This window comes from Aulonocara stuartgranti, assembly GCF_965226115.1.
Source record: "Aulonocara stuartgranti genome assembly, chromosome: 19".
Taxonomy (NCBI): Eukaryota; Metazoa; Chordata; class Actinopteri; order Cichliformes; family Cichlidae; genus Aulonocara; species Aulonocara stuartgranti.
In genome coordinates this window covers 13,791,757-13,819,450 of record NC_138955.1, presented here as the reverse complement: position 1 = coordinate 13,819,450, position 27,694 = coordinate 13,791,757, and the positions used below count along the sequence as shown (strand labels likewise).

General features: G+C 40.3%; 1 protein-coding gene across 5 annotated transcripts in view; it reads left to right on the top strand.

Moving 5' to 3' along the window:
* Positions 1-26,834, top strand: part of pacs2 (phosphofurin acidic cluster sorting protein 2) — a 64,278-nt gene extending 37,444 nt beyond the window's left edge. For 3 of the 5 annotated variants that reach the window (XM_082516481.1, XM_082516484.1, XM_082516485.1), the window contains exons 2-25: positions 3,216-3,303; positions 3,593-3,682; positions 4,480-4,605; positions 6,249-6,411; positions 6,703-6,776; positions 6,903-6,983; positions 7,747-7,806; positions 7,894-8,048; positions 9,435-9,525; positions 9,891-9,950; positions 10,202-10,326; positions 10,470-10,602; positions 11,070-11,174; positions 11,338-11,444; positions 11,536-11,690; positions 13,023-13,133; positions 13,990-14,098; positions 14,725-14,757; positions 17,981-18,023; positions 18,939-18,981; positions 19,468-19,603; positions 20,283-20,503; positions 21,367-21,480; positions 22,626-26,834. In XM_082516481.1, coding sequence (XP_082372607.1) covers positions 3,216-3,303; positions 3,593-3,682; positions 4,480-4,605; positions 6,249-6,411; positions 6,703-6,776; positions 6,903-6,983; positions 7,747-7,806; positions 7,894-8,048; positions 9,435-9,525; positions 9,891-9,950; positions 10,202-10,326; positions 10,470-10,602; positions 11,070-11,174; positions 11,338-11,444; positions 11,536-11,690; positions 13,023-13,133; positions 13,990-14,098; positions 14,725-14,757; positions 17,981-18,023; positions 18,939-18,981; positions 19,468-19,603; positions 20,283-20,503; positions 21,367-21,480; positions 22,626-22,744 — 2,542 coding nt within the window. In that variant the 3' untranslated portion in view covers positions 22,745-26,834. The remainder of the gene's footprint in view (positions 1-3,215; positions 3,304-3,592; positions 3,683-4,479; positions 4,606-6,248; positions 6,412-6,702; positions 6,777-6,902; positions 6,984-7,746; positions 7,807-7,893; positions 8,049-9,434; positions 9,526-9,890; positions 9,951-10,201; positions 10,327-10,469; positions 10,603-11,069; positions 11,175-11,337; positions 11,445-11,535; positions 11,691-13,022; positions 13,134-13,989; positions 14,099-14,724; positions 14,758-17,980; positions 18,024-18,938; positions 18,982-19,467; positions 19,604-20,282; positions 20,504-21,366; positions 21,481-22,625) is intronic. The other 2 variants (XM_082516482.1, XM_082516483.1) reach the window with 2 other exon arrangements.
* Positions 26,835-27,694: the final 860 nt, after the last annotated feature.

The window sequence follows — 27,694 nt, the reverse complement described above, 5'->3', positions numbered from 1 at the left end:
GGGGGGAACGGTCGATTAATGCCAAATTATAACAGAACAGTTTTTGCCTTATATACTGTATTTCCACATGTGTTAGCACATTTTAATACATATTGCACCTATTTCCCGTTTTTATCCCAAAATATAAAGAAATGGGGGTTGTCCAAGTATTTGCATAGTACTGTATATAGATGGGTATATTTGGTACACTTTTTTCAGATTCGATGCAATCCAATGCAACAGCTGTGCAATAGATTCTACATTTGCAAAGCTTATACATTTTCACTCCACTGCTTAGTGAAAGGGCCAAAAATGTGACCACTGTTACTCAGCGAAGAAAGTCAAACAAACGTCAGAGGGTTGTTTGACCAGTCGTGTGATATCAGTGGTTGACTTTAGTTCCATTAAGTAGATTTGACCCCAATGCTGCAAAATAGGACAAAAAAGCCAAATGTGCAGTCTGTGCAGCAGGTATCATTCAGCTGTCAGTGCCTACTCAAATCAACATCTAGACACCTATAGCATAGCTCAGACAGATGCTGTTGTTGGCTTGGGACCAATGGGAACAGGGTAGAATACAAAACAGGAGTACAAGAATGCTGCATATTGTCTGTGTGTGAGGCAGCTCGCACACAATGCGAGCCTTCATTTGGTTTGCTTCCATTGTGCCTGGGATTTCTTGGGTCCTGTCTCAGCTGAAGAACAGAAAAGTCTTCATTCAGCCTGCTAGGGCTTCTTCAGACCTGCCATTGTCGTGGCATCTCGTCTCTCTGTCGCAGTGTTTTCCTTTCCCTCGAGGATGATTGATACCTCTCCGCTGCAGAGACACGACTTTATAATTGTCGCTCAGCAGACTGTGCGGTTTGGAAGCTTCTGACTGATACCGGTGCCGCCTCACCTCTTCGTTTCCTGTTCTCAAAATAGGAAAGTCAGAGAGGATTGAGATTACTTACAAGGTCAATGAGGCTGTCTTGCTAAACGATACTGAATATGGTTGATGGTTTAATAATGCAGCCGCCTTGGACTTTCACTCAGACATTTCTCTCTTCCGTGCCTCCCATGGCTGTTTTAACCAACAAAACTTGGTGAATAGCTACTTTTACTCCTGAATGCACCCGAATAATTTAGGAGTGATGTCATTCGAAGTAGCAGCACTGTGAACACACTGTTTAATTTTGCCGTAAAAAGGAGAGCCAGATGATAATTGGTTGACCTCCAGACTGAGCCTGCTCTGAATGATTTAGTCAAAGCAGCCAAAGTGCCTCGAAAGAATGGCTCCTTTAGGGGGAAAAAACACAGACACACACACACAAAACTTTTCTTCTTCTTACGTTTTCTGAGGAAGTGCCTGAAAAAAGTCGTGACAGGCTTGTTAAAGCAGCCCCCCCTCCTCAACACACACCACCCTAACAATGCTACCCCGCCACTGTTCTCCTTCACTGTTGCTCTTCTGCTCTACTGGTTGATGACGACTAAGAGGATTTAGCTCAGCCTGCTGCAAAACCCTTGGTTCCCTTCAAGTTAGACTAAGAAGTGTAGGAAAATGTTCGTGTGAACTTCACTTTCAGTTAGATGGGATTTTCTTTTGTCGTTATTCTGAACGGAGATCACTTTTAGGTGCTCACGGGCCACTTCTGGTCACATGTTTGATTGCAACCTCGAAATTAATTAAAAAGCCAAAGTTCCTAAATGTGAATATTTGGTTGACACTTGGATCAAATAGAAGAGTAAGGGGCTCATAATACCCACTATCCGGCTTACATCAAAATAATATCACATTAGCTGTTATAAGCCGCCGTGTCTGCCGGTTGTGCACGTCTCGATTTCAGACAAATTTTACACATCAGCACTGGAAGTGAAAACCCAAAGCAAAGACATACTTTTGCAACACCTCCCTCTGCATAATCTGTGAATCCCCGAGTTTCTGTACTGATATGTCATTAAATCTGTGGTAAAAATCAACATGATCATACACTTGTGTCTTATGTACACTGTATATAATGGCAGCTAATCCCCCACTCTAGAAAGCTACAGCTCTAAGAAGACTTATTAATATTTGCAGGAGTGCCTATTATGCAGGAGATGTCCATTAAAGTCACAGTTAAAGAGTTCTAAAAGAAAAATGTCAACAGAAGTTTAAATGAAAGTCTTTCTGGCAACATGGCCTAAAGGCAGTTTTTTTTTCTTCTTCTCTTCTACTAAATGTGTCAATGCTACAACCCACAAACGTTTCTACAGAGTCTCAGGAGGTAGAGTGGGTCGGTGGCTCGATCACGCCGGCAGCATCTTTGGGCAAAATACAGAGGATCCTTTCTGTTTCGAAAATGGGAAATTTTTGAAACGTGTTCAAACAAACATGGAAAAACAGTGTGACATTATTTTTCTGTGTTCATAAACCTATTAGTTTTGGCACGATCCCCAACACCACTGGGTCCAATGTAGCCCCAAACAATGACAGAGCTTCGACCAGACATTCACGGTCTCTCCTGACCTCCTCCACACACATATTGATAACAATTAATAGGTCAGGAGAGTTAAAATTTGGATTCAAAAGACCTGTTTCCATCATTGGAGTCCACTTCTTGTGTAATCTGGCATACGTCAGCCATAAAAATAGCTACTTGAAAGCCACTGAGACAATTTCTGATGAGGCTTTATTGAACACTAGCTGGATCAACTGAAGGGCGGGATGAATCTTGCACGTCTTGTGTTAAGTCTTTACTGGATTTTTTCCTATTCCTTTAATGACATGAATATTAGATACTGTTCATTTGCTGGAGATAGCTCTTTGGGAATCATCTTAGTGCAAAAATCTTATTTTTATGCCTGTCAAACTGTGTTATGTGTTGCATTTTTTTTAATAGTTAGGTGCAGTTTTTATGCTTGAATGAGTCACAGGTTATACGACTGATCTGAAAATAAGATAAAAAGCAGCCGGTGTTCAAAGAAAAACTTTGATAGACCATCAGAAAGCCTGGGGAACTATAAATTACAAGAAAATCTGACTCCATGGATGGAAACCTGAAGAAGTAAAGGGTGGCTCGAGACCTTTGCGCAGTTCTGTACGTGTTCTGTGCAATTGTTGGCCGTCATCTCTTTTCCTGAGCGTGTTTAGTAAACTCACCATCTGTTTTGTTGTGAATGACTCATGTGTTTGTGCTTATTAAAAACACCCCAGCAGTACTAAACTAAACATGTTTTCCTGCCTTCATCTCTTTCTGCGTGTCTGTGTTTAGATTGTGCAGTCTGACCCTGAAGAAGCTGGTCGTCATGAGGGAACTTGATAAAGAGCTGATTTCTGTGGTCATAGCAGTAAAAATCCAGGTACGCTCTACATACAGTTATAAACACAACACAACAGAATGTGGTTTGTGTGTCCTGGTTGAGGTAGTCATGTTGATTGATCTCATTTTGGTCATTTAAAGAAATGTTTTGTTTTAAATGGTAGTACGCATCATTTTAGGTCCTTCATATGCACACTCTATAAAGTGTTGCAAAGTAAGTAGCAGCTTTCAGAGAGAGTGCATACTTTCAGCATATAGTGCTCATTAAATGAAACACCAAAGGGTTAGTATTTTTTAAATTATTTAAATATTCATGTGTGTTTTTGCAGGGCTCCAAACGGATTTTAAGGTCCCATGAGATTGTGCTGCCACCCAGTGGGTCTGTGGAGACTGATCTGGCTCTCACCTTCTCGCTGCAGGTAAAGGAGAAAAAAAAAAATCATCACCTTAAAAAAAACAACAATGAGAAAACTCAAACATATGTTCCCAAATAAACCATATGGGAACAGGTCTTAACTCTGCATTTGTTCTTCTTCTCCGAGGTAACATCATTGTTAACTATGCGTGGGATGAGGTTTATTGCCATAGTTGCCATGGTAACACAGTTCCATTATAGATCATTTTGAGTATTGTAAGAAATGAAGAAATGTATTTTCCGCAGTGCTGAAAGCATGTATTAGTCTTTGAGCGTGCACAGATATTAAGCCTGGCAACAACAAAATCTGCATCAATTTGTGCACGCACACGCGTTCACTACAAGCTGGAGGCTGAGGCAAACTTTAATGGCGTGTCTCTGGACTATTTTCAGTCAGCTCGGTTTCAAAAACAAACCCACAGGGTGATGAAGAGGCAGATTAGGCGACTTTTAATTGAGGATGTTTGAATTGCTCGTAATGCAGTAATTAGCATTTGTCATTTTAAGTGAACAGTTCATCAGTTTATGATTATGTGCAGCTGACTCGAAGGAAAACTACAGCACCTCTCTAATGAAGGAACTGTCCCGCAGTGCTCCAGTTTGCCTCGCTGATGGTTTCGAACACCAGTGCTGGCTTTTTCTATGTATTTGTTTTTGTTTTTTTGTCTTTTTATGGACTTTGAGTGAAATATAGAATATCAACAGACCTTTGCTCAAATCTATACTCCAAGCTGTGGGTCCAAGTATGAATGAGTAACTTACACTTTTTCTTCCTTGTTTTCCTGTTTCTCTCACACTCAGTACCCACACTTCTTAAAGCGGGAAGGAAACAAGCTGCAGATCATGCTCCAGCGGCGGAAAAGATACAAGAACCGAACCATTTTAGGCTACAAGACTCTCGCGATTGGATCTATCGATATGTCAGAGGTACAGTCTTGCCCTGCATATATGCTCATGTTCTTCGCCTCAAGTGTTAACAGTGGGTTCAGGAGCTCTGCTGCACTTGTGTTCTGAAGACTCTCTTTAATAGCAGAAAAGTGCCGGTCATTTTTCTACCATCGTGCCAAAACACTTAAAACACTTAAAAATAAGTAATAATTGAAAGCCTTAAATTATCCTTAACATGTCCCTCTGTGTGGATACAGTTCTTTTTTTCCCCCCGTTTCAACCCAGATTATGATTTTTATTAAATAAATACACATTTTATTGTTGTTCAAATTAGAGGCTTATAAGTTCTAATAAAAGTATCTTCTGAATTAGGGCTCATAACCCAAAGAGATGTTGGGCAGCTTTTTGTGCTCATCCAAAAACCAAGTGACTGATTATGAGCCCTTGGCACAGACTTGTAAAAGATCCTGTCCTATATAGACTCTCAAACTTAAAGAAACACACAGCGACCTCAAATCTCAAACCACAAGTCAAGCTGTTGGTGTTGTTGTTGCATTGGTTGTCTGTGGTCATTCTCTTTGCAGTGGTTTGGCTTTTACTTTAATAAATTTTGTGTCTTTGTTGTTTGCAAGTCATTTTGTGCATTGTGTTGTTGTTTGTAGGCATTTTTTAGTTTCTTTTTGTGTTTATGGTGAGAATTTATAGTCAGTTTTGGATTTCTTAGCAGTTTTTTTTAAATAATTTTGAGTTTCTTTGCTGCTGCTTTGAATTATGCTGAGGCTGAGTACAGTAATATATCATATCTTTGTCATGCCTTGTACCTCGTTGTGGTAGTGAACAGCTGCTTCACAGACTCTGTACTGAATGTTGTCCAGCAGGCCTGTTTTTTTCCCCCCATCTTTTCAAAATCCAAATAAAAAGAAGGTAACTTCTCTTTGAAAATTTTCTGTAACCACCATGAAGAAAATTGACAGTTTAATAGCAATAACACAGGTTTAATGCATTTATTCTCTTATACTTTTAGTAGATGAATCTTTTATGTTTTAGGTGCAGTTCCATGATCTTTGCATAAGATATTAAGCATTTGTAAAATCATCAAACATATGTACAGCGGCATCAGAAAGACGCTAAAAATGGAGGAAAAAATAGAAACAGGCTTTTTGTGTTTTAAGAAAACCTTGAAGACACAAATGAATGGCTTGATTTCACTGCACATGATGCTGATCCACCAAGCAGTTCCCATTTGGCTGACAAAGCTCAGCGGAGCTTATTAAGGTCACATCTTGGCAGCTGAGAGAAGGATAAAAAAAGCATTAATGCAGCTGAGATTGGGGGGGGAAAGAAGAAGCACAGAGCTGTACTGACTCGAAAGAAAGAAACAGTCCCTACAGTTTCAGCTAAAGGATTTAAATCTGTGAACAAAACCTACCACATAGGATACAGTGTAAGCTGCTGCAAGGGGATGTATGCAGTCTCGTGAGACTGTTGGAACAGAAAGGATCGGTCTGATTTTCAGCAGTATTGTCCTTAAGTGACCTGGGTTTGTTCTCTGCTTAGGTGCTGTGGAAGAAGGCATTTGACCTTCAGCTGTTTGTGTGAAGCCTCTTAGGTAGTGTAGTACCTGCAGGAGGTGACTGAACTGGGCATTTCCTCTCTCGCTCATGATGTTTGGCCTCTCGCAGGTGATGCAGCACCCGACAGAGGGAGGCCAGGTTCTGCCTCTCTGCAGCAACCAGAAAGACATGCTTGGAAAAGTGGCAGAGATCTGGATCTTTTCCCTGTCTAGTCAGCCAATAGACCATGAGGAGGCAGCCCTGCAGGGGGGACAGAAGATCAAATGCTCTGGTATGCTTTGCTTCTCATTACCCCTGATGCTCTGAGGCAAAAACAGCGTGACGCCATCACAATCACCTAATATGCTTGATGAGTTAAACAGAGTGGCGTTTCACAGGGTTTAGAGTGTTTTTTTTCCCCCACTTCTCTTTCTCTAATCACCATGAAAGCAATAAAATCCAGGTAGCATGCAACATCATGCATATATTTAGAAACTGGCTGGTTGTCAAATTTTAAAGGGGTCATCGAAAAATGTATGAAGCATCTTCTACACTCAGTCTTTAATCTGCCTGCTGTCTCCAGATAACTACTCAGAAGAAGAGTACGAGAGCTTCTCCTCAGAGCAGGAGGCCAGCGATGATGCCGTGCAGCCACAGGTGATTTTATTTATTTGTTTATTTTTAAAGGCTTTTGCAGTTTGGGGGGATAACATGTTTTACATTATTCAGGTCAGTCTGTATTCTCTCTGTATTGGTTTAAACATGTGTCCTTCATGTTTTCAGGATCTCGAGGATGACGAGTATGACGTGAGAAAACCAAAGAAGCAAAGGAGGTCGATTGTAAGGACTCCCTCCATCACCAGAGTAAGAGATGTGAAACAGCAACTGCAGATCTAATCTGAACATCCTGCCTGCAGGGAAACAAAGCTTTCTCTGTGACAGTGAATGTGTGGTTAATTCTCCATCCAACCACAGCGTGACAACTTAAATTTTAAGAGTTTGGCCTGATGAAGAAAGCCGTGTTAATTAGAGAGCTTTAGATTAATTTTGTCGCCATTTTCACCTTTCTGCACTCTAACAGCTTAACCAAGGTTAATTGGCTTCTCTTGTAAAGATAATTTAGTTTCTTTCTTTATCTTGGCACGTGTCCTGAACCGCAAAAAAATTATTCCAGATTCTGTTGAAGCTCTGTTGCTGCACTGGGCCTGGGAGTCCAGTTGACTCGTGGGTTTTACTTTTCATTTGTTTATACCTGAGGTAAAACTACTACATAGTGCAAGAAGGTTCTGGATGCAGAAAACTGCTATAAAAAAAGCGCCACACCTATAATTAGCTGCTTTTCAACAAACCTAAACAGCAGATGATGGATGTTATAAGGCTCAGCAAGCCAGAGCAGCAGATGAAAGCCTCAGAAAGCAGATGGAGGATGATGTTGCTTGATTATTGATTTACATGAGCACACACTGCAAAATCGATACCCGGCCAACACTGCAAATGTATCTACTGCTGGTAAAATTACTAAGTTGGGCTCAGCAGTGGCTGCAGCTGTTTTTTGTACTGGCCGAAGTAATTCAGAACTAGGTCACAATCTGACTTGCGGTTCTGCGTTTGTTCTCCTGTGTTTTAGCAGCAGAACTTTAAGCAGCGTGTGGTGGCTCTTCTGAAGAGGTTCAGAGTTTCAGATGAGGTGAGTGTCACTGTCTTGCGTTGGTCTGGTCGTCTGACTGTGGAGCTGCAGAGCCATCGGATATGTGATGTTTTTGTATTTGTGAAGGTGTTGGACTCGGAGCAAGATCCTGCAGAGCCACCTCCCGATGTGGAGGAGGAGGATGTGGACCTGGACAGCGTGGAGTTTGAGAACCCCAGCGACAGCGGCCCAGACATGGATGATGACGACAGCGTCCTCAGCACGCCGAAACCTAAACTCAAGTGAGTGACATACTTATCCATGGTGTTCATGGATTTCCTGCTGGTTAGACTACATGGACTGTATATAGCTTCTGTATGTAGCTTCTGGTCTTTCTAATCGCCAGCAGGGGGCAGTCCTCTTGTTGCAGACATATCTTTTATTGTATATAAATCTGTAAGAAAAGCACCTTTTGCTCACTTTAATCTGTGACCTCAATTGAGTTTATGTTCTCCTTTGTACGGTGGCCCTGAGAGGCCAAAAGGACTGCAACTTAAGAAAACTCCAGCAATAAGAAAAATGCTGCAAAAGCACACAAAACACAACGCAAATGGGAAAAACGACAACAGAAATAGGAAAAAACAAAACAGAAATAGGAAAAAACAGATTTCCAAAAGCACAAGGGAAGTGTTTCTGGGGAGACAATAACCCGACGGACCGGTTGCAGGAACCAAAATATGCTGGGAGACACTTAAAAGAAGTGGAGGATCTATTGGTTTTGTGAGGAAAGAAAAGATGAGAGGTAAGTTAGTGTTAGCCTAACTATTAGCCTAAAAATCCGTCATCAGTATTATATGAATCGTGATAAAACACACCTACTATGTTTTGGGTTCCTGCAACTGGTCCGTCGGGTTATTGTCTCCCCAGAAACACTTCCCTGGAGTTTTCTTAAGTTGCAGTCTGTTTGGCCTCTCAGAGCCACCGTACCTTTACAAGTTTCAGCTCTTTGTTAATACAGCACAATGTTTATTTTGTAAATAGTTTTCCCGTTTACAAGATATTCCCTCAAATATTCCTTAAAATAGACAACAAAGGAGGGGCGCGCTTTAGGATGTGGCCTCTTTGTGACTGACAAGGTGTGAATCTGCGATTTACTTGGTGTATCAGTCAAATCTGGCTTCTCTGTGTAAGTCAGCAAACCAGTTCACAGCAGCTGCGTCTATTTTACCTGCTCTAATGTAACGTTGGCAGAAATTCTTTTTAATTTGTTACAGTTGGTCCATATTTTTCCAAAAATATTCTGAATAGTGAAAATGTTTAAAAACGATTTATAAAACGGTCCAAAAGACTCATGTGTTTATGTGTGGGAAACAGGTGCAGAGTTTATTGGGACATGTGCAAACTTACTTGGAAATATAATATGCAAGTCAAAACAGAGTTTGCACAACTCAAACGTTCAGATTTGGATTCCTCACCCCATAAGACTGATTTTCAGTCCAGTTCTTGTGTAATTTGGCATAGATCAGCCGTTTCGCCCTGTTTCTCTTTCTTAGGAATGGATGCTTGACAGACTGAACTCATTTCTGGCCGTGTACTTACCCCCTCACTCAGAGGAGACTGCCAAGTCAATAAACCTCAGCAGGTATATTTACATGATGTGAAACAAATGTATTTTTCTTCTGTTTCAGGCCATATTTCGAGGGTCTCTCCCTCTCGAGCTCTCAGACTGAGATTGGCAGCATCCACAGCACTCGGAGCCACAGGGAGCCTCCCAGCCCGGTGAGACCCCCGACACACGAGCACATTGTGAAACACCAAATGGCCTCCAGTAGTTTCTGCTTATCTTCCACATTAATTGATTTCAAATCTCCTCCTTCACTTAAACAAATGAGTTAAGTAACATGTGAGTGAACAGCTGGAGGCAGGTGAGCTGCTCTGATGGCTTCTCCGGCTCAGGTTTTTCCTTCAGCCTTCAGGTTTATCCCTCTGGTTGCCTGTTTGCGAAACTGTAGGGCTTCAGTTGAACTAACAATTCATGATGATATCTCGAGTCAGACAATGCTTTACTTTCTCTGAAATTAAAGTTTCCCAGAGTCCATCAAATCCAGGTGATGTTTATTATTCTTCCCACAACCTCACTCCAGGTTGACCCAGATAAAACCAAGTGCACCGGGGATGACGGCGTGTCTGATAACATCCCTTTTGTGAGTGTGAATCTAAGCTTTTTCAGATTGATGCACTGACTCAATATTGTATTTTTATTATATGTAAGAAAGGCTAAAGAAGATCTCCTGTGTTCTCTGTAAGACTGTCAATAAAACCTGTAATCCAAAGACGATCCTTAAGGCATTTAAGATGTGAAAAAGTGTTGAAGAGCAAGAATGCAGAAACACATCTGCCAGCTCTTAGCTCATAAACACTGTTCCAGTTTTTCTCTGCTTCTGTTTCCCCTCAGGAGCAGCCAGAGGCGGTGACCCCAACCACAGAGCTGGAGATGGACAACATGGACACGTTTTTAGAGAGACTCCCACCGAGTGGCAAAATGACCAAAACAGAGTCTCTTATCATTTCATCCAACAGGTAAATATACATAATTTAATGATAACACACTTATTTCAAGCCTGTAAAGGCAACGCTGTAAATGCGCACGCATGATTCTTCATGTCTGAATGCAAAGAATTGTTTAACTTGTCTCTCTCTTCCTTTGCTTTTTTTGCTTTTAGGCAGGAACCAAAGTTGGCAGGGAGGCGAGGCAGGAGCACATCGCTGAAGGAGCGCCAACCCAGCAGGCCCCAGAATGAGAGGGCCAACAGCCTGGACAATGAGCGGTCTCTGGATACCAGATGCCACCTACAGGTAGGAGGGTAGAAGTGCAGGGGAAACCAAAAACAAACCAAAAACTATGAGTTTTCTTGTATTCACAGGCGTGGGAAAGATTTTCTGAATATTAAAGATTTTGGCATTTAGCCTTTATTTGACAGCGGGGAAAAATAGACAAGAAAGGAGGGAAAACGTGTCGAGGGAAGACACATAACAAAGGGTAGCAGGGTGAACTCAAAACCAGGCCGCCTAATTTCAGCCAGAAAGCATAAGCCAGTGCACAGGAATGTTAAAACAGTTAATATGAAGATAATTCTCAATTCAGGCAAGAGAGTCACTGTTTTGGCAGCATATATGTATAGGACAGAGGTGCTTATTGTAATGACCGTCCGTGTGTTAATGTATTCATAGACATGTCTAATAGATTGTGCCGGAAAAGAAAAGTATGAGATCTTACATTAACATGAACCTAACATTAAGGTTTACCTATTTTACTTCCCTAGATTCCCAGAAAGACAGTGTATGACCAACTTAACCACATCCTGGTATCTGATAACCACCTCCCTGATAGTATCATCCTCATCAACACGTCTGACTGGCAGGGCCAGGTAAGCAGCAGGCCTTTTCAAAGATAAAGGTCTTACTTACTTGTATACAATTTTCATTTAGGTCATTTAATTAATTAAATTTTCTTTGACCAGTAGTTTTTAAGTGTTTAAAGATTTACAGAGCATTAATTATTGGTTTATAATGGAGTCCCTCCTCTCTCAGTATCTTTCAGACATGCTGCAAAACCACCATCTGCCAGTGGTCTGCACCTGCACCACGGCTGACATCCAAGCTGCGTTCAACACCATCGTCTCCCGCATACAGAGATTGTAAGTCTGCCTCCCATGCTTTATGAAAGCATGCACACTCTGGATTAATGTTGCAGTAATGCAGAGCTGCGCTGCTCGTTTTTCTCCCTAGCTGCAACTGTAACTCCCAGACGCCTGTTCCTATAAAGATAGCGGTGGCCGGAGCGCAGCACTACCTCAGTGCAGTTCTGAGGCTTTTTGTGGACCACCTGTCCCACAAAACTCCTGACTGGCTCGGCTACATGAGGTTCCTCATCATCCCTCTAGGTTTGTGACGGCGTAGCTCTCGTCTCTTCTGTTGTTAGGTGCACCAGTGAGGTCATGTTTTTGTTTAGTGGGATTAGGCAAAAACTACTTTGATCCACTTTTCTTCAAGAGGAGGCGCAGCTTCCCTCGAAGGGCTATACTAAAACGTTGATGTTTTATGTTTTTATAACAACATGCTGACCTATGTGCTAGAAGCATTACATACTAAAATGATGTAATTTATTATCTTCATATCCATATGGTTGGAGCAGAATCGGCTGAAATCTTTGCCTTCTATAAGCTGTAAACACTTTTTAAAGATATATTCATTTGTGACTGCAAACTGAAACTACTGCTACTTACTTGGAAAAAATTACTTTATATGATTTCTCACATAAGTTATTTTATTGGGTTTTGCTTTCCAGACCCATTTTCTGTCAGTCAGTCAGAATCAGCTGTGAAGCTGCTAAACAGGAAGTCATACAAGGCTCCTTTCTCAGTTCTCAGTTTGTGCCTTCTCGATTCCTTTGCTCACATCTTAGTCCCTTCAACCAGGGAAGAAAGAAGGAGAGAGGAGCTGAGGCGACACACATTTATCAAAATCCTTAGACATCCTTGCTTCAAAGTCTGCTGTATCCCTGATATAACTGTGTTTGTGACTTTTTTATTTTTAAGGCTACTTCTAATAAAAATCAAATAGTTGACCAATTTATAAATAACTCAAACACTTTATGAATAGACATAAATTATTCTGCTCCTTCCCTGGTTTATATATCCCAGCTGTGTGCAACTCTGTTATACGCTGCAAAAATACTTCTGCAGAGGATGTAAGTGTGCATCCTCAATTATATCTCCTCAGGCAAGCCTCCTCTGTCCTCCGACCTCTGACCTCCAGATAGATGTTGGGATCCAGTAACGTCTCTTAGCATGGCATACAGAGGCACAGGCAGGAGGACTGAGGACAGAGGAGACAAGGAGGCACAAATGACAGAAATGAGAAAGCGACGTGCACTCAGGGCCTCACTGTAAGGAAGCAAAAGCAACTTTGTGGGATTTGACCACTAAAGCTAAAAACTTTCATGAGCCGTCTGGATATTTCAAATTTTCTGTTTGTTTTTTTTTCATATTCGCACATTTGTGAAAAGCAGACCAGCAGCTTTTTCAGAGGTCTTGTGCTCTACTAATTTTTCAATATTTAAAAGTGCTGTATTTGTGTAAATTGCAGTGCTGCTTGTTAATATTAGTTTTAACCTTGTTGTAGTGGAAACGCGGTGGTGATATTGATGTCAAACTGCAGCAGCTCTGCACTGTTTTTTTTAAATCATGACTCTCTCTCTTTTCCATTGGCTTTAGGTGCACATCCAGTCTCCAAGTATCTCGGCACTATTGACTATCGATACAACAGTTTGTTCCAAGATGCTGCCTGGAGGGACCTGTTTCACAAATCAGAGGCTCCAGTTGTTGGTGGGCTGTCACGCTTTTCTTTGAACAACATAACACTCATTTGTTCAAAGTTTAAAGAGCTCTTAAAGAGCCACTGAAATTATTTTAACCAGAAACATAATTATGATGTTACATGCTCACTAGCCACTTTATTAGGTACACCTATTTGCTTGTTAACACAAATATCTAATAAGGCATTAACCTGCTGAAGCTCAAAATTTAAACTCAAAATGAGGGAGAAAGGGGATTTAAGGGACTTTGAATGTGTCATGGTCGATGATGCCATCTACTTCCCATGCAACCATCTCTAGGGTTTTACAGAGAATGGTCAGGGAAAAGAAAAAACAACATCCAGTGAGTGGCAGATTTTCTTTGAGCTGCCTGGACAGTAACACTGAAGAGCATCTCTAAATGCACAACACGCCAGACACTGAAGAAGAGCACACCAGATGCTTCTCCTGTCAACTCAGAACATTAAACCGAGGCTACAGTTTGCACCAAAGTTGGACAACAGACGAATGCTGCGTGTCTGGTGGTCTCAATTTAAGCTCCTACGTTCGCTCAGATCATCTCAAAGGAGTTTATTGAACATGACAGAAAGTTTTCTATAGTCAAATGGCTTCCACAGTCACTGGATCATAGTCCAGTGAAGCACCTGTGAGATGTGGGGGAACTGGACTTTCTCATCAGGGGTGTGTAGCCCACATATCAAAATCTCCAGCACCTTGTCGAATCTATAACAAGTATTATGGTAATTCTGAAGGCAACAGTTGACCCATACCGGTACCAGTAAAGTATACCTAATAAAATGGCTGGTGAATGAATACTGTATGTTGCTGACTCTGTAATCAGGTACTAATCACCGTCTCCTTTACAGTCCAGGAGAACCCAGATGTAGTTTCCAGGGTAACACAGTATATGGTGGGAGCTAACGGAGCTCACCAGCTCCCTATCGCAGAGGCCATGCTCACCTACAAGCAGAAGAGGTACGTGCTTTTTTTTCTCAGGATTTCACCCTCATTTAATGACAAAATAAAGTTACAATCTAGTTGTTATCAGAGATGCATGGAAGCCTTTGTTTTAGGCGTTACAGTCAAAAAATCGGAGTCTATGTTTGCTCTAACATATGCTTCTAATGCAGAGCTTTCAGTATTTTTAAACGGGGTTTCAAATGTTTATTTAAAGAGAAATCCACAGTGATAAGTTACTAGAATCTCCCTGAACATTACAAATTGAATTAAAAATACCTGCACTGCATATATTATTACGTATATGCTGCAAGTATGCTTCTGTGGTGCAAGTTACTCACACGCACAAGAAGGTTTTAAAGCAAACATTAACTACGGAGAGTAGATTATTAGACATTTGCTAGTAGTAAACAGCCAGCTTAGCTCAGGCGAAGATTAAAGGCCACAGAAATGAGGTGCACCTTCTGGTTTCCATTCAGCCCCTTTTTGAAAGAAATACTGAGTGAATAGTTTCACTAATGTTGCAGGGTTTGTCTGTTTGTGTGGGGGTGGGTAGTGTGTCTTCTAAGCATCACTGTGTTTCCATCACTGTGTGAGTGAATAACATGATTTATCTTTGTGTTGTATGTTTTCTTTCTTTGAAGGAAAAAGAGCTTTCATTTTGATTTTGCAGTAAGGTATTGTGAACGATAGTCTGTTTCTCATGTAGCCTGGTGATTCATGCGCTTTCTCTGTGGTTCACGCATTTCTCCCTGAACCCTCTCATTGTTTTTTGGATCTTGTCGCTTTAACAGCTGGCTAAATTATCAAAAGTTTCAATGTAAGCTTTCCAGAGTAAAGCTGCAACGACACAGAAGCAGTATGAGATGTTTGAAGCTGCACCAGATGAAGTTTTGATTTTGACGTTTTTATGAAATCAGCCAGTGGGATGCAAAGGAGCTTTATACACTGATTACATTTCTCAGCATATAAAGATATTTAAAAATAAATAAAATAACCACATTGGTTAGGATGTTGTGTAAAATATATATGTAACAGGAGCACGGTGACCACTGTGTGTGTTTTCTATAAGTTTCAAAGTTAAATGTTTCCCCATTTCTCAGTTCAGATCCTCCTTTGTTGCAATTCTCCCTTCTGGCAGCATAGGTTGTTCAAAAACATGTGTATCTCATTCAGCATTGGAGCTTCCACACATGTGCATATTTCCCTATGTCTGGTGCACTAATGTGATAGCATCTCTACTAATATGCATGCTCTCGTTTGAGCTCTGAACTCGTACAAAGCCAGATGGGTCCCCCTCTTGTTTGGTCCAGAGGACGTCAATTTAAAAAAGGAATTCAAGTTTTGATTGGTCAGGCCAAAAGACTTTCTGGTACATATATCAAATGAGCACTGCCTCATGTATTTTATTAACATGTAGAGGTTTAACGGTTCTTCAGAACTGCTTTTCACACCATGTGGTTATTTCCACTGCTGTGCATGTTTGTTTTTAATGCAGTGCCATCTGAAGATAATTTTTTTAGCCTTGCATCTTGATATTTCCCCTGATTCTTGGAATCAGATGTTTAAAAACCCTAAATTCTTTAATTAATTGACCAACTTTAGTGGTAGATGTTGGAATAGCTGTTTACTTTCTCATTCTTTAGTTGCCCACTGTTTTTGCAAACAAGGCTGTTGTGGTAGAGAGAGTAATAGCTTCGTAGTGCAGTGTTTAACACAACAGTCAAAAGTCATTTTGTAGTAATAGAGAGGGGACGATTTATATATCATTTCTATCTGCTCATAAAGAAACAACTATTGGGTGATTAGTAAACTGAGCTGAGCGCATCTCTGTGCTAAATGTGCTAAAAGCTAACGAAAACTGTTTTAAATGGATGTTACAGCAGTAATAACCCTGCACATAATCCTCTGTCAAACCAGGAATTGGCATGGTTTGGTATGGATTTAATAACCATGATTTAATATTTTAATTAGTGAACTTTTAATGTGCAGGAAGTAGATTCGGTTCCTTTTGATTGGACCAATGTTTTAATAATTAAATTTTATCAGCATCCACTGAAGAGCTTTTAGTGCTGCATGTATGCAGGCGTTTGCTGAAACAGAACAATTCATTCTCAGCGCTGAGCCGCCGTAATTTTCAAGGAACAATTGTGCTGTTAAAGTGGCAGGTGAACATTTACAATCAGCCTCTTTTGTTTCTCCCTCCCTGCTGTTTCATGCTTCCCGGCCAATCATGTCTGTCTGTTATTTATCTACTAAGATGTATGAGATGTGGATACTGTCAGTAAAAATAGGGTGTTATGTTGATGCACTCTTCTTTTATTTAATTATGAGCTGCAACCACCAACAACATTGTTTGGTTGAATCCAGTTTAATATCGGACAAACATATTTATACATGTACACACAAATTACACATACAAGTCTGTAGGGCTTTAATAGCTAAACAGGCATTTTATTGTATGAATATTATTTATTTCTAAATTATTTTAATAGGCTGTGTCTTGGAGAGGTTCAGGTGATTTGATTATTTTTATTTTATTTAATGGAATAGCTCAATAAGCACAACTATATATCCATTTATTTTGGAGAGCATCACTCTTTCTATGCGCTTGTCTGTAGGTAAATATCCATGCACAAATTTGAGGTAAATCTTTAGACGATCCTGCTGGATGTTCAATAAATAATTTTAATAACTTACTGGAAATTGTGCAAATTTGTTTCAGTGAGAATTATTAAGAAAATATTTGGAGATTATTGAGATCATTGAGAAGTGCCACTCTTGGACATGGAAAAAGCTTATTTTAATTAGAGGAGTATAAATGCTTCTATAAAGTGCATGTTCATAATTCAGCTGTCTTCAACTGTTTACATGGGTTGATGTGCATGTGCATCTTTCAGATATCAAACATTAAATTTAATGAATGGATGAAGTGGCTCAAACAATACTCACGTACTCTGTCGTGGTCCATACCAGGCAGACATCAGGCTCTCTCTCTCTCCGGCTGCTTTGAAGTGATTACAGCAGAGATGTGTTTGTGTTGGAAAAACAAACTGTTACCTACTGTAGGCTGTCTCTCTCTCTCTCCCCCTCCTCTTTAGTCTCTCTGTTTCTTCCCTGGGGGGGCGATGGCAGGTTTCTTCAAGGCAAGAGCAACGACCTTTCGTGTCGCTGAACATCTTTACATTCAGAACACGTAGACCTACAGAACAGTAGAACTTTATTCCGGCTATTTTTCTGGGTATTTCCGGGAAAATAGTTCACACAGTAGAAGGCTTGTTAAATGTTGTAATGCACTACCTCTGACAGGTAGTGCATGGAGCCAAAAGGTTTTGGACTTAGGTTGGTGCTCTTCCTTTTCATCGACTCCTTTATGACTCTAGTTGACTTGTTCCCCTGATGGACTTGCTGCCTTGCTGAACGCCCTCATGACTCTGTTTGGGTCGATCCAGTCTGGTGCTGCAGTGATTTGATGGCTTTGCTCGAGGCCCCAAATCGGCCAAAAGCTTGCATGTTTTGCTCTCTGCTTCTCCAACTCCAATCAGAGGCCTGCCGTCAGGAAGTGAACCCGTTTTAGTGGAGGTTAAATCCAAGCAGCATGTGCAGCTGAGCTTTGCATAGTCCCCTATGCAAGAGAGGACTCAGTTATTTCCAGATGTAAAACAATGGAAATCAGCATCACCCAAAGTCATTATGCACAAGCTACTAATGACTAGATTTCAATGTTACTAACTTTAGATTTACATTTCTCCAAATTATAATCTTAATTTCTTTTAGTACTCTTTGTAGCCAAGTTTAGGAAATGCTTGTAGCATGTATTCCCTTTAGAGCTGGCTACTTTATTTTGATCAAACTCTAATTTCTCTCCTTGTGCCTTCTTGTTACCTGCACTCGTTACAGCCCAGATGAGGATTCATGTCAGAAATTCATTCCTTTTATCGGGGTAAGTATTATCTCTCTCTCTGCCTAAATACACTGATCAGGCATAGCATTATGACCACTGACAGGTGACGTTTACCTCTTTATCGTGACACACGTTAGTCAGTGGGATATATCAAAGATTACACAGTGCATCGTATTTTTGTTATGCGTGAGGCTGCATAGCTTCTGACCAGTCAGGGTGTCCTTGCTGACCCCGTCTACCGGTGAAAGCACCAACAATGGCCAAGTGAATAACAAAAGATGATCACGGAGCAATGGAGGAAGGTCTGGTCTAATGAATCACAGTTTCTCTTGCATCACCGGGTGTGTATGCATCGCTTACCTGGGGAACATCTTTCTGTGAATAGAAGGTAACCAGGCGAAGGCAATGCAATGCTTTGGGCAATGTTTTGCTGGGAAACCTTGGCTTCTCCCATTCATGTGCATGTTACTTGGACAGGTACCACACCTAGCATTGCTGCAGAGGATGCACCCTCTTTCATGGAAATTGCATTCCCATCCTCTTTCAGCAGGATAATGTGCCCTGCCACAGAGAAAAAATTTGATCAGGGATGATTTGAGGAGCACAGAAGCGAGTTTAAGGTGTTGACTTGACGTCCAGATTCCCCAGATGTCAATCCAAGTGAGCATCTGTGTGATGTGCAGGACAAATAAGTGTAGGTGTGAGGGATCTGTTGCTAACATCTAGGTGACAGATACCACAGCATGCCTCCAGGGGTCTACTGGAGTCCATGCCTCGAGTACTCAGGGCTGTTGTAGCAGTAAATGAGTGACCAGCACAATTTTAACCAGGCAGTCACAGTGTTATGTCTGATTGATGCAAATGCTGCACTTTTCAGTTTATCTGTGGGTTTTTGTGGCACTTTGAAGTGGTGCTTAAAGTGATAAACCTTTGCTTTTCCATTCTGTTCTTCAGATGGTGAAAGTTGGCATTGTGGAGCAAACAGCTGCAACATCAGGTACACCACTGTTTGGCCACTTTGTGGTTGTTGAATATTAAAAGAGATGTTTTGTCATAGGCTGCATGTTAAACCTTTATATAAGACTTCATTAGACAGCTTTACTGAATGAAGTGAGCAGCATTGCCATATCTACATTCCTGTTGATCCTTATGAGCTTATTAGATGTAAATATATTCTCAAGGCATTAATAATCAATTCCAGAAGGACTTGTTGATTTATACTGTAGCAATTAATCCTGTGAGCCTGATATTATATCATCTTTGTTATGCTGAGACTTTGAATAAATAAAAAGCTTCATGTTAGTGTTGCAAGTCAACAAGAAGACATTTTTGTGTTTAAAGTCATTTAAATGGAGAGATGGCTAGTTTACTGATTGTAGGTATGATGCAATCTAACAATATTTCAAAAGAAATTGCAAGAAATTGTTATTCCTGATGCTGCTTGCCTCCTTTCACAGCTCTTTTTTGCTTTTTCCTTTCTCAGGAGACTCTGATGATGCAGCGCCTCTGGGCTCCTCGCTGCTCTCCTCCACCCCTCCACAGGTATCACCCGCTTTCAAAGAGGCATCGCCCACGCCGCCCTCGTCTCCCTCTGTCAACACCAGCTTTTGTGCTTACAGGTAAGATGTGCTGCCTGCTGGAGGGAAATTACATCAAGTTCTTTTTTACTAATGTCCTGGTAAATCAAAGCAACGTCTCTGCACAAAGTTTAAAATTAAATGTTTGAGCCAGAAGATATTTCATCTTCTGAGACTCTATACAAAGTCTAAGAGCAAAACTGGCACATTGCAAGAAGCTTTATGCAACGCAGTCTCTTTGAGGGGTCCCAGCTTTCAGATTCAAAGCTACTGATGCAAATTCTTTACAAAAATCTGTAACGTTTTACGACTTGTACGTGTATTCCACAGCTGTATATTTGTCTTTCATTTGTTTCATTTAAGCACATCTTTCCTTTAAAGTCTGAAGTTTCACATATCAGGATATAAAAATCTGGTTTTTTGCAGCTTCTAAAATGTAGAAATATTTGAGTGTGTCATTGTTTATTTAACAAAGAATCAAAAGAGAGAAGCAGTGTGAATAAACTAGAGAGATTAATTATTTTAAAAATGAATACCATGTTCGTGTACTTATATAGTGCTGTATTTATGTACATTTTCCTAAAGACAATGACTGCGTGAATTCCTTCTATACGATACTGCTCAATTCTCTATATTATCTCATATTGTTTTTATGTAATTTATGCAATAAAGTTTAAAATTAAAGCCTTTTCACAGTATCAACATTGCTGTTTTCCTGCAGCTCTGGTGGTCAGGTGGAGCTCATGGGGCTTCAGGTGGACTACTGGGTGGCTCCGACAGAAAGGAAGAAAGATGTGGAGAAGCGAGACTCCTCCTCCAAAAACACTCTCAAGTGCAATTTCCGCTCGCTGCAGGTCAGCCGGCTGCCACTGGGGGGCGCAGAGCCAAGCTCCCAGCCCACCATGTCTATGACTGTGGTGACCAAGGAGAAGAATAAGAAGGGTATGTTGTATGACTGTGTTGTCACAGTGCGCTGAGGCAGTCGTGGGAAGCCCAAAGGTAGGGGTGTCAAACTAATTTTGCATCGTGGGCTGCAAACAGCCCACTTTGATCTTACAGTAAGGGGGCCGGTCCTGTGAAACTCCGCCTTTCTGTCAGTATAAAGAAGTTTAACTACATAATATCTTAGTATAAAAAAAGCACAATTTCAAACATAAATCTCAGGTTTTCTACATGAAAAAGAAAAAGCTGCTGTGGCAAAGAAAGAGATCTGTGAGCATGACTCCTCGGGCTTAAACTGAGAAATAAATGTGCAAAATCACAGAAAATAGTAGCTCGTTGTTCAGACCGCCTTGTAACTATAAAACAGAAATATTTTGTTAATTCACAGAAAATCATAGTCATATTCTTTTTTGTAGTCCCTTTGTATGAAAATGAATTTCTGTAGTTGATAGAACACATTTTTTGTTTTGTTTTTTACTATAATTTAATTGTTTATCTATTGATTAATTACTTTGGTGTAATATGAAAAGCCATGGGAGAGGTCTTAATCAGGTTGAAAATACATTTAAAAGTCCAAAATGTATACCCTTCTTCACTCATTCCAGAGCCATCTAGTGGCCCGAATTAGAGGCTTCACTGGGCCAATTCTGGCCCCCGGGCCTCATGTTTGACACCCCTACCCTAAGGGTAGACTTTGGTTGTGAATGAACCCTGAAAAAGTCAATAAACTCTATAGTAGTCATTAAGAAAACAGTGTAAAATGATTAAATCCAGTCTTGCAAAAATGTTTTCACATACGACTCCTGAGAGACCAGAAAGATTCTGAGATCACAGTGTGCATCTCTGTTGTTCCCTTCTACCAGTCATGTTCCTGCCAAAAAAGAGCAAAGACAAGGAGGTGGAGTCAAAGAGTCAAGTGATTGAGGGCATCAGCCGCCTCATCTGCACTGCCAAGCACCAGCAGACCATGCTGAGAGGTAATTTTCTGCACAGACCTCCTGCTCGGTTTACTCTTCTTGCTCAGCGGCCCAGACATCCTCAGACAGACCACAGCTGCTTCTATTTTGACTGATTACTCACATTTTAAAAAGATCAGATCAGGAGTTGTTCCTCGCCGACCACTTCGTACTAATCAATATCTAATCAGTCAATCACATGGTGGCATTTAGGCATGTAGACATGTTCAAGATGACAAGATGGCATGGTTGTCGGTGCTGGACAAGCTGGTCTGAGTATTCCACAAGCTGCCGATTTACTGATCCGCATAGAAACAGCTGCGTTTTCAAAGATGCCCGTGTAGGTGTGGACTTAGCGTAAAAGAGTTAGTAGTGTATTACTACCTGATTGAATTTTTGAGGTGTGAAATAAACCGCAATGGAGTTTTACAACAAAATATGGGTGTGTGTGGCTGGAGGATGTTTGTGTGCAGGGGGGGTGTCCCCAACTCTGGGAACCTAATCAATGCAAAAATCTATCTGGTCTATTGTGGAACTACTTTATTAACTTCTGTTGTAGCTCCAATAAGCAACTTTGCAAAGTTTAAAGTTTAAAATTTGCATGAGCCGTGGAACTGAGACCAATAACCACTTTCATACTGAGAGCACTTTTTGTTCCGTGTACTGCGGTGTGGCAGTTTGGCAGTTAATATGTACATTTGAAAGCAGTAACACCTGTTACATCATGAAGAGGACCGTGTGAATTTCAGCGAAAAGCAATGTTTATTTTTATGGGAGGGGCGTTCATATCTGGTGATTCAGATCTTAAGACAAGAGGAATACTTGTTCAGCATTTATTCCCAAACTTTAGCGTCACTCATATCAACAGGAAATGAATCCATAAAAATTGTGAGCTATTTGAAGAGTAGTACTGGATAATGCAAAATAATGCATGCCTTGCACATACCTAGAAGGAGTATTTGTTATTCAAGGACCCTCGTTAAGAGTTTAAAAAAAGCCATTTCATAATGAACTCCAAAGAAGACCACGACCATGTGCTTTTACACATTCACTCAGCTGCTAACTCAAAACCCTAAAGTGCCATGAATGGGTGAAGTGTGTCACCTCTTGCTAGATTTGCAGGTAGAAATACTTCGGCGTGTAACCGTTTGTCTCTTCCTCCGCAGTGCTGATCGACGGCGTCGAGTGGAACGATGTCAAGTTTTTCCAGCTGGCTGCTCAGTGGTCCTCACACGTCAAACATTTCCCCATTGGGATCTTTGGACACACGAAAGGCCCTTATTAGCAGCACCTAAGAGACTGAAACATGGAGGACAGCAAACCCACCCTCCCTGCCTCCCTCCCTCGTGCCAAGAGCTCTTAACCCCCTTCCTCCTACCTTCGCCTGCACAGTTCCTCCTATTCTGCTGTCTTAATTTAAACTCCTGCTTTCCACACTTGCATTGTCCCCGTTATTTAATCTTTTGCGTGTTTTTTGTTTTGTTTTGTTTTGTTTTGTTTTTTAATTTTCTATTTATGTAAACACATCTCAAGGCAGAGCTGCTATGAGAATATTTCTTTACTTGGCTTTTTAAAACAAAAATCCTGCTGACGTTTTATAGACTTTTGAGGAAAAAACATTAATTGAATAACAACTAGAAATGACTTCTAACCTTTAACATAATGAGTGCCCTGGTTTCACTTGGCCATCAGTTTTTTCGTTGTTGTTTCTTTCCTTTTCAAATTCGATGAGGATGGTTTTAAACACTTGGCCAGCACAATTAATCACAGCTATATTATAAAAAAGAGCCATCTGCCTCATAATAAAGGTCATATTTTCTAATTACAGAGAAGAAATTTTGGATTTACAGCCACAGAGACTGTTGGCAGTTCATTGTCTTAAGCCAGAGGGAGAAAGGATAAACGGCCTCCGTGAAGAAGTGTAATGTGCAATAGACGAAATATTGTGTGAATGCGATTCTGCTAGAAGATTTCACACTGCTCTTAGTGGTGATTTTCACTCTTTGCATCCCTTCTCTTCTTTACTTTACCCTCCTGATAAACTAGTTCAAGGTTTGAAGAGAAGCTTTTTATATTAGAATTACGAGCGCAGTTAACCACAAACTTACAGGAAAAACTTTGGGAAATGCTATCTTGTTGAGAATTGAATGAGAAGATTAATACCTCTCTTATTTTTTATGGTAAATTTGAAGCTATAGTTGTTTACAGTAGAGTAAATAGGTACCCTTGTTCTTTTGAAAAGTAAAAGAATAACTACTTACCAGCACTTCTGAACCTCACTTAATTAAAACCTTATATCTTGTATGTTTAACCCCTATAGAAACTGAGCCAACCTAACCGTTTCTATGTTTAGTAGAGTAAGAATGGGGCATTGTGGTTTTATGGCTGGCACATAATGCACCCTCCCTCCATCACACACAAAATAAATAAATCAGGTTTTATACATTCTATATAAAGCTAAGCTAATGGTTAATGACTGACCCGGCTCTAAACAAACGGAACAAAATCTTCTTACCAGCATCTCCAGATCTCACCGTCTATCAAACATCCACATAGAAAATGAGACAGGGTAGCTGTTGCTCTGTTTGCAGCGCTGAGCTACGCTAATTGGCTGCTTACACATCTGGTATCAACTACAGTACTGTGCAAAGGTTTTGAGACACCTCTCATTTCTTTATACTTTGCAGGAAAATTAGAAATATGTGCAGTGAGTTATTGAAAAACGAAGCACAAAACAGAATATGCATCATTCTAATGAGCTTGAAAGTCAATATTTGGTATGACTATCTTTGTTCTTCAACACATCCTGAACTCTGTTAGGCAAGATTTCTTGTCATTTATTTAAGTAGTTTTCAGGAATAGTTCTCCACGACATTCATAGCTCTTCTCTAGATGTAGACATTGCTTTCCAGATGATATTGCACGGTGGATTAAAATCTGACTGTACTTTTTCTGTGTTCATAATTCCCTCCATTTTTCCATCAACAACTGGCTGAAATGCAGCCCCAAACCATGACAGAGCCTCCACTATGTTTTACAGATGGCTGTAGACACTCACAGTTGTACCTCTTTGCTCTCTCTTTGTACATATTTGAGAGTATTTATTACTCCATATGACCTGTTGCCACAGATTTTCCGTGTAGTTCTTGTGTAATTTGACTTACTTCAGCCTTTTCTCCCTGTTTCCCTTCTTTATAAATCACTTCGTGACAACCACCGTTCCAGCATTTCTGATGATAAGCAAACAGCAGATGGATAAACTCACTTTTTATAGATTCAGCTAAAGAAAATTCGAAAAAAATATGTGTTTATGACAGGCTGACAGTAACACAGGGCCTCAAAAAATTTAAAACTTCTTGTTTTTATGTTCTGACACAACACTGGTTCGTCCCTTAAATTTTGATTTTATTTTTTTTCATGCTTGAATGATTCATAGTTCAGTTTTTGGTACCACAAAAAAACGTTCCTCTGAAAATAATCAAGCGCAAGGGCTGAACTGAACAGGAGTTACAAACCACCCAATGTCCAAAGAAAAACTTTGAAAACCCTTCAGAAATTCTGGAGAACTATTTCTCAATACCACTTAAAAAACATTCCAAGAAAATCTGTCTCCTTGGAAGCAAAATATAAAGACACGAGGGGTAGTTCAAGACTTTTGCACAGTACTGTACTTGAGAAAGTTGGAGCCCAATGTCCACTGTGTTTCCTAAGAGTTATCTGATGGATTAGATTCTGCACAAGTGTGGCACACATCAGCTCAGCCAAAATTAGGAAATGCCCCACTGATTATTGGAAAAAAATTGACCACTTCCTGTTTTGTTTTAGTTTTTTTTTTTTTTTTTTTACTATAATAAAATCAATAAATAATCTATTGAAGCCATGGGAGAGGTCATTATCAGGACAAAAATACATATATGCCCTTTACATTTATACCCTTCTTCACTCATTCCAGAGCCATCCAGTGGCCCGAATTAGAGCCTTCGCTGGGCTGATTCTGGCCCCCGGGCCTCATGTTCGACACCCCTACCCTAAGGGTAGATTTTGGTTGTGAATGAACCCTGAAAAAGTCAATAAACTCTATAGTAGTCATTAAGAAAACAGTGTAAAAATGATTAAATCCAGTCTTGCAAAAATGTTTTCACACACGACTCCTTAATGAAACCGGTATCACTCTTTTAAATGTGACTCTTAATGAAGCCATGTATGACACAAGAATCCTACTTAAATTAAACAGAAGTCATCACAGTTCTTTGGTGTGTATGCAGCAGCCATAATCTGCAGGCAGGTCAAATACCAGTGCACAACGCTCATGATTAATCATATTTAGGCATGGTGCAGACTAATGTCACCTCATCTCAAAATGTGTGGTGCTGTGGCAGTGGTACTGATCTTCTCATTTAACTCGGCAAAGAAAGCAAAAACAGCATATCTCTCGAAATGCCAAACTGTCCTTTAAGATCAGCATACAAGGTGAAACAAAAGCGGAGAGTGTATTACATTACATTCATGAATTCTTCCTCCTTGAGCCCCACACTCCTCCATACACTCCATATGTTCCGCTAAAAGCAAATGTTACTTTTGCCAAAGGAAACGCTCAAGAACTGCAGCTCACTCATTACTTGTGTGGTATTATAGATGACTTCATAATGTAGAGGTGAATGTATTGACGGTACCTTAATGTAAAGCACTTTTAAATGTTTGTCCAGTATAGATTAGTATGTTACACCCTGGGAACCTGCAGGTACTGTTGGCTGTCTGCCGTTATGTCTGAGCAAAGTAAAACAAGCATCCGTGTCTCCTCAGTGCTGTAAAAGCAAAGTTCATGCTCGGCTTGAGGCCTCGTCAAACTATTTTAGATTTTAGTTACATGTTCTGTGAGGTAAGCCTAGAAAGTGTATGTGGATTACGTCTGTAGATTTTGCTCCATCTTTAATTCACTTTTAAGACTGAGTAGTATTTTGCTTAAATTTCTTTCAGTAGCAGTGTCATCATAACCTTTACCAGTTTCTTGATAAGTGCCTAAATTGCTTAATTTTGACAAATCAACTGAAGTAAATATCCCTCGCTGAAATGGTGCTGATTCGAGCCCGGACAACAACAAAATATCTCAGTACAGCACATTGATTTCTCAACACAAACACGTGCGGTGTGCATCGGTGGGAAGTAAAGTCACGCTTGACCAGCTGATTATCAGTAGTTTAAAGAACACTACGGTCCATTCATGGCGAGCATACATTTGTTGTTTCTCTGTTTAGAGAATATTTTAGATGTTTTTTTTTCCATGTTGTCTCAGAAAAGGCTTGTTGAAAGTTCCCTAAAGACTACCACTGTAATCCCAACAACTGGGAGTAATAAAACTACTATACACACTAAAATGTAGTTTTCATGTGTGGGTTACTTGACTTGGTTGGTGCTCCAGAACTGATAAATTTAAAATAAGAATATGTGATTACAAACTTTATATATCTCGTTCGCCCTACTTCTTAAGAGGACCTATAAAAGGCTGCGACTGTATATATAAATGTCCATGTGATAAAGCTTATGTGGACTTTTTGCACCATCTTGTGGTACAAACTGGTTTTAAACAAAAGTACCGTCCAGCCCTAGTTCAACTTTCCTCGATATCTTCAACACAATACGCAGGTTTTTTTTTTCAGATTTAGCATTGCATTCACAATAACTAGCTAATCATAATACATTTGATTTCTAGGTGCTGTTCATGACACTCAAGGATGCCTTACAAGCCATTAAAAAACAAAATCATGGTATAGAAACCAGTCTATGGAAGATAAAAATAAAATTAGACAGAAAAGGAAAACCTTGTGTTTTAAGGCTGGCCTTGCGAGGCGATCTACGTTTTGTATGTGGTGCATAGGGGGCCACTCAGCTGAAAGCTCTTAAACCCATGGTGGTCAGGTGGGGAGATACTACAATGAGGGTAGAGGAGGTGGATCTGAGAGTACAGCCAGGGACGGTGATGTGTAGAAGATCATAGAGATGTATAGGTGTGAGATTGTGGAGAGACTTGAAAGCAAGGAGCGGAATCTTAAGATTAATGCGATATTACACAGGAACAGGAGGAGGACAGGAGTAATAAGGAAGGAAGGGATTCTGGTAATGCCACGAGCAGAAGAAGTCTATGAAGAAGTTTGTATGGTAAGGTTAGATGGAGAGGACAGAATTATAATAATCAATACGAGATGCAACCAGAGCATGTACAAGAATAGCACAACTG